A 7,538-nucleotide genomic window follows, 5' to 3' on the forward strand; every position below is an offset into this window, starting at 1 on the left:
TTCGAGACCAGCCTGGTCTACAAGAGCTAGTTCCAGGACAGGCTCCAAAACCACAGAGAAACCCTGTCTCGAAAAACCACACAAAAAAAAAAAGTTACTAAAAATCTTAAAGTTTTAACTAGAAATGAAAACAAATAACAAGATTGTCTCATCTTGAGAAGATAAAAAGTCGACAAAAATACCATCCATATTGAAGTACACATGGGCTAAAAGATTTAAAAATTAGAATAGAATATTAGATGTGTGAAATATTATTGTTTAATATACCCAATAAAATTTGAGGGGAATGAAAATAACTTGACAGTTGTTAAACACTTTCCAAATTTCATATAAAATATCAAACCAGATTCACAAAGCTAAATGAACAATAGGGGAGGCATGTAATGAAAAATTCAAGACACAACCCAATGAGACTTAAAAAAAAATCAATAATAAAGAAAACATCTTTAAGTCAGAGATAAACTGCACCAACAAAACTGACTGACTGATGTGGGATTCCCCTCTGTATACTGTGAATACCATTGGTGACTAAATAAACTGTCTTGGGCCTGCACAGGGAAAACTAAACTGAATGCTGGGAGAAAGAAGCGGGGTGAGGGAGAAGGCATGTAGCCCTACTGGAGACAGCCACCAGAACCTTTAGCTGGTAAGCCACAGCCATGTGGCAATCAATACACATATTACTAGAAATGGGTTAAATTAAGATATAAGTGTTAGCCAATAAGAAGCTAGAGCTAATGGGCCAAGCAGTTTTTTAAATAATATAGTTTCTGTGTGATTATTTTGGGGCTGAGCAGCTGGGAACCCACAAGTGGCCTTCATTACAACAACCGGCTTCTTGAGAATAATGTTAAGCAATGAAGTATCATCTTCAAAGAACTGAGACAAGACCCCAAAGTCTACTATTCATGAACATACAAATCTCTTAATTTTGGAGGCACAACCAAAATTTCAATAAAATAAAAGGAGTTCAAACTCCATTAACATCATTAACATCATGAAATGTACTTAGTTGAAACATGATTTAAAGACATGATTGCATTCTGTGAAGAGGAAGAAATCAAGATCCAACCGGAAGCAAGCAAAAAGAAACACTGAGGAAGGAAAAACTGTGGTACAAGAACATCAACCATAAGAAAACTGTAGGGGCCAAACAAGCAGCAGACAATGTTGAATTCAAGGCAAGAGGTATTAGCTGACATGTTAGGAAGTATTTCATAATGGCACAAAATGGCACAAAGATCCGTCAGGAAAACATAATGATTGTTAACTACAGAAGTGATTAATAAGTTTGAATAGTTGAAGCAAAATGAGACAATTGAAAATGGATACAAATACTTGTATCATAGCTGGCAATTTCATTACTTCATTACTCAGTGAATCACAGAATAACAATTATTAATAGACAACATGTCCAATATAGCAGTATAAAAAATCCTTTAAGGCCCACTGGAACCACTAATGAACCAAGACCATACACTGGATTATAAAACAAACTTTCCTAAATGTCAAAGGCCTGAATCATAAGGAGCATATCCTTCAAAAACAATAGAATTTGACTGGAAATCAGTATGACTGATGATGATAAAAGCCATAAGGAAAAAAATCTACCTTATAGAAATTACAAGTATTCTTCTATGATACTTAGGAATCAAAAGTCACCAGGAACACCAGAAACTACTCTCGAACTAAATAATAATGAAAAGTGAACATAAAAGGGGTGTGCATGTGACTAAAGCAGTTTGTAGAATACAGTGCATAATAAATGAAGATATTGATAACAGAAAGACAAACAGATAATCTAAAAGAGAATAATTTAACTTATACATGGTGTGCTAATAACAACTGCACACAGGAATAGAACTGTTCCAGGATCCCTGCATCGTCCACGGAGTGGTGATAACAATTTACTCAAATTGCTCTAGTAAGAACAACTAGATAACAGAAAGGGGCATACGACCTCAAGTTACTAGTGAATAAACATTTGTAAAATGAACAGAACTTAGGGCTGGGTGTGATGCCTGCCTATAATCCTATCACTAACAAGGTGATTACAGAACTGCACAGGGGAGGCTGAGACAAGATTCTGAGTTTGATGCTACTCTGGGATACACAGTAAAAACTTGTTAAAAGAAACACCCCCGCCCAACACATCCACCACACATCCCACCAGCACTATTCAGTCCTGGGGGTAAGACCCAAACAAAACCAAAACTGGCTATAAATTCAAGAAGCTGCCAGGAATCAGGAAAACTGAAAATCAATTAACAAAGTTATTTGGTTTCTGGGAACCAAATCCCTTTCTAAATAAGTCAGTACCAAAAGGGAAAACAGGAAACTGAAGTATAAGGAAAACAAAACATCATAAATACATACTACAAGGCTAACAGTGTACTGAGAGGGACTTCACTGCCTTAAATGTATTGTATACATTAGAAAACCAACCTTCAAGCCTTAACTTGTTAGAAAGGTGCAACATACCAAAGCCAAAGAAAACAGCATAAAGATTTATGAACAGCAGGATATAAATGAACAGCAGCAGTTGGCTTCCTCAAATCACCACACTCACGTCTTTGTCTGCACATAATTAGTAATTAATTATACTACTGCTACTGTGACTGTGTAAAATATTCTGTGTAACTTAAAATTTCAGCATCAACTCTCCTGAATTAAGAAAACTATCTAATTCTATAAACAACAGGTATGGATTTTAGGGGGTAAGGTAAGAATATGAGACAGGATCTTTGTTTAGTTATGAAGAAGGAATTAGGAATAAAGCTCTATCATAGCAAGAAATTTAGAGGCTTAATAGTCTCAGTATCCCTGAATTTTGAGTAAGCTGTTCACCACTGGCTTGCTCTTCAGTTTCCATGGGCTTGGTTTCTACTCCTGAGTCAATGGGCATTAACACAGTGACTTCAGAACAGTATTTATTTGTCTTTAAATGTCTTGCAAATTTAAGATAGTAGCATAAGTAAATGAAATAAAGAAATAAAACAAGACTGGAAAAAATACAAGGGACTAATCCTGTGAGCCAGTAACACCTGGCTCACAAGTTTTATTAGGGTGTTGTGGTCTGAATAAGAACGACCCTCATAGGCTCATATAGTTGAATGTTTAAATACCAGGGAGTGGCACTATTTGAAATGATTAGAAGGATTAGGAAGTATGGTCTTATTGGAGGAAGTATGTCATTGGGGGTGGGTTGTAAGGTTTTAAAAGTCCACGCCAAGAGTCTCTCTTTGTCGACAGATCAGGATGTAGTTCTTAGCTACTGCTCCAGAGCCATGCATGCTGCCATGCTCCCTTTCATCATACAGGACTAAACCTCTGAAACTGTAACAAACCCCTCAATTAAATGCTTTCGATTATTATAATTGCCTTGATCATGGTATCTCTTTAAAGCAATAGAACAGTGACTAAGATACCAGGTTTATGCGTATTACATAAACTATCCTAAACGAAATAATTTATTTAAAGATATTTTTAAATATATAGATGTTCATATTATTAAAAGCAAAAGAGAATATAAAGAGATATTAATTGTATGAAAGTACCAAAGAATCAAAGAATTAAAATTACAAAAAAGGATCTTCAGCACCAGCTTTATGGAGGGCCTGGGAACACCAGCTCAGGCCCCAGGTTTGGCAAGTAACTTGCTCACTGAGCCATTTCCCAAGCTCTGAGGCCTCTGTATTTGTTAGTGCTTTTTTTTTTATTTTTTATCTCAAAAAAATTTCATTAAAATGAATTTCTAAAAAAAAATTCAACAAATGGGTAAAATGACATATTAGACACAACTAGAAAAGGATTAAGTGAGCTGGAAAAAAAAAACAAGTAACAAGCAAAAGAACAAACAAAAAACAGAGAAAGGATTTCTTTAAAGCCAGTACACAGGAGGCAGAGACGGGTAAGATTTCTATGAGCTTTGAGCCCTGACTGTGGTGGGAGTTTCGGGACAGCCAGGGCTGCAGAATAGAACCCCGTCTCCAAAGATAAAACAAATACACAGAAAGACCCCACAAATTCAATTATGGGATTCCAGAAGTCAAGGAAACTTTTATCTTGCACATGGTTCTAAAACATCAAAGAGATTATCTAAATTAATAAAAATGTCAGAAAAGAAAGGTAGAAAGCAAAATAGCAACAATAAAATAAAAATACAACAATTCTATGATTTAAGATATTGGTAAAAAAGAAACAAAACTGGAGAATTATTTGAATATAGTACCTAAACTGACAGATCAATTCAGGGTGTTTTTATATAATATGGAAAGGACACAGATTCAGAAGGGAAAGGAGATATGCACACCATATTAGACACTAACAAATCACAAGACAGCCTGCTTTCCAAGGCTCCAAACTATACCGAAGCATAAAATTAGAGAGAGCATAACTCTAGAGGTAGACCCTGGATAACAAAAGACAAGTATTTTAGAAATATATCAGAATGTATATATATATATATATAAATTAATTAATTTATTTATATTTTTTTAGCTATATGAATGTTTTGTCTGATTGTTTGTATATGTACCGTGTGTACAGCAAGTGCCAGAATAAGTCAAGAGGGCTCCAGATCCCCTGGAACTGAAGTTATGGATGGTTGTGGGGCACCATGTGGGTGCTGGGAATCAAACCCAGACCCTCTACCAGCAGCAAAAACTGCTTTTACCTGCACAACCATCTCTCTAGCTGAGAAATTCAGTGACACACCAAAGCTATAAACAGATCAACAAATAGGACAGAGTGCAGAAATTGACCCATACATATGTAATCATCAAATCCATGCAAAATGTGAAATTGCAACGAAATGATGAAAATACAGCAAATACACGAAAATGAACAAATTCCTAACTTCCACACAAATACTATACAAACTGTATATGTAAATGTGGAAGGTCATACAGAAAAAATTCTATTTGCGACATCAAAGTAGGCAAAATTTTGTAAAAACACACACACACACACACACACACAAAAGTTAAAACTTAAAGCAAGAACTGACAAAGCTGCACTGCACTAAGATTAAGTCACCACGTACAGCTGACAGCAGAGGCTGAGAGAGGACAGCTGCATGTGTGAAGTCTGCCTGCTCTATACAGTAGTAAGTTCTAGGAAGTCTGGGCTAGAGTAGACTCTGTCTCAACTGACTTGACAGACCCATCAACCAACCAGTCAGATAAATAAACCTTTCCACCAAGGAACTCCTTTGAAGAAAGGAAAGCAACAAAAAAGATACTTTTAAGACATATATTTTAAAAAGAACGTTACTGGGAAACATACAGACCTCTAAAAATCAGTAATGTTAATAGTATCAATTTTAAAATGGCCAAAGAAGGGCACTCATTACCTCAAACAAGCTATCAAAATAGTCAAAGGTATTTGATTTTCACTAATCATTGGGGGGAAAAGGAAATTACAACCTAAACAGTGAAACCATATATTCATATATACGGAAAGGATAAAATCATAGGCCAACCATACAAAACCCTGACAACAATGAACAACTGAAACCCTGATTTATTGATGTTGAAAATTCTGACAATAGCACTATTCTGATAGCCTGTCTGGCAGTATCTAATAACAGAATATACAGCCTTTGTTTGTAATCTAGCAATTGGACTTCCAGGTGTATCACCCAATACATGTACAAAATTTTCTGAAACAACAAATCCTGGCAGCTTAAAACTTTAAATATTTCCAATTATTACATATTTATTACTTCAGAAATCAAGTAAAGAATGAAGAAATTTCATTTCTGTTCACTAGAGCCCTTAAAAGAGTTTCCATTCGATCATAACCTCTAAACAGGTGTGTAAACAATTCTGACAAAGATAAAGTAGTAATATGGAATACACACAAAGCCGGCAACCACTGACTTCAGGGTGGCTTGGCTGCATGCACCCCATGCATCAGCACTCAGTTTTTAGATTACCTTAACAAAGTCTCTATCAGTCTTCTCTCTCCATTCTTCTCCAAAGACAGTAGAGAATGATCCTAAAGCTAAAACAACAGTACAAATGCAATCAATTAACTCTCAGTTCTTAATATCATGTATCTTTGAAAAATAATAAAACTACATTTCAATATATCATGTTTGCTAAAAATATTTCCTAATAAATCACATTATTAAATATAAGTGTACTGCAGTAAACAACAATCTTTTAAATAGAGCTTCAAAACAGCTTAAGTCTCTACACTACAAACACACAACTCTAACCTAGAGATGTCTTACTGGTAGAGCACAGATGAGGCCCTGAGTTTGATCCTTAGCAACACAAAACAAATGCATTTTTTAAGTGGCTAAAGAGGCAGCTTGGATTTCAAGACTATGCATTGCTTTTCCAGAGGACCCTTGTAGGATGGTTCACATGTATTTACTCCAGGTCAGGGAACTTGACTTTCCTCTTCTGGTCTCTGTGGACACTGCTCTTGTGTGCATGTATGCCACCCCCTACCCACCCACCCACACAATCAAGCATAAATCTTTAAAAACTAGCCCAAATTTAAAAAAAAACAAAACAAACTATATACACCGTTTAAAAAAAAAGCATTCCAATACAAGCTTCCTTTTGTAGGGAAGAAAACACAGTAAAGAGCTAAACAGATGCTGCTGCTGTGGAGTGCCAGGAGCCAACATTGAAAACCCCGGCATAGATTTCAGAGACGACTGTATGAGTCATACTTTAAAAAACAAAAAGCAAGACATTCGTTGTAAACAATTCTAGTTTAAAAAAAAAAAAAAAGAATCCCTGTAAGGAAAATTCTCTATAATTGCATTCAATAAGTAAATATATAACTGAATAAATGCTACTGTGCTGTGTGTGCTCCACACTGTCATTCTCCCCTCCCACTTTCTTTGAACAGGGTCTTGCAGTCGTGTATGACACCGAGACTCAGAGTCTTCTGTCCCTGCCACAGGAGGACCGTTTCAATGTGTACTGCCACACACCAGCTTTATGGAGGGCCCGGGAACACCAGCTCAGGCCCCAGGTTTGGCAAGTAACTTGCTCACTGAGCCATTTCCCAAGCTCTGAGGCCTCTGTATTTGTTAGTGCTTTTTTTTTTTATCTCAAAAAAGTTTTGGGGACAAGGTCTCACTCTGCAGTCGTCTGGACTTAAGCTGAAAGGGCCACCTGTCTGCCTCCTCAGGAATGACACCACGCCCTGTTAAAAGCACTGTCTTAGCTGATGAGACAATAGTGTTTGTTAAAATTAACACTCCAGATCACAGAACTACAAGTACAATGTGCTTACAGAATGTGAGAAGATATGCCAGACATGAGAATGCCATGTCTTCATTCATCAAAACTAGCCAAGTTACTTCTATCCTATGCATTTTAAGTCACTTATTTACATATATTCCATTCAATGGCCAGATTTTAAGTCTTCACTAATATTCTGATGTGAAAAAACTGTTCTTTACAAAGTTTTTGTTTTACAGTTTCAAAAAAGGGATAAACAACTTCAAATTCCATTCTATTTTAAGTGCCGAATTGTATTTGAAAGAATAAAAGAAAATATCACAAAAAAAC

General features: G+C 36.0%; 1 protein-coding gene across 2 annotated transcripts in view; it reads right to left on the reverse strand.

Annotated features, from left to right (window-relative positions):
• Positions 1–7,538, reverse strand: part of Arid2 (AT-rich interaction domain 2) — a 133,530-nt gene that overhangs the window by 52,358 nt on the left and 73,634 nt on the right. For both annotated transcript variants that reach the window (XM_005354004.2, XM_026782509.1), the window contains one exon: positions 5,939–6,006. In XM_005354004.2, the coding sequence (XP_005354061.1) occupies positions 5,939–6,006 (68 nt within the window). The remainder of the gene's footprint in view (positions 1–5,938; positions 6,007–7,538) is intronic.

Source organism: Microtus ochrogaster, chromosome 15, assembly GCF_000317375.1.
Source record: "Microtus ochrogaster isolate Prairie Vole_2 chromosome 15, MicOch1.0, whole genome shotgun sequence".
NCBI lineage: Eukaryota > Metazoa > Chordata > Mammalia > Rodentia > Cricetidae > Microtus > Microtus ochrogaster.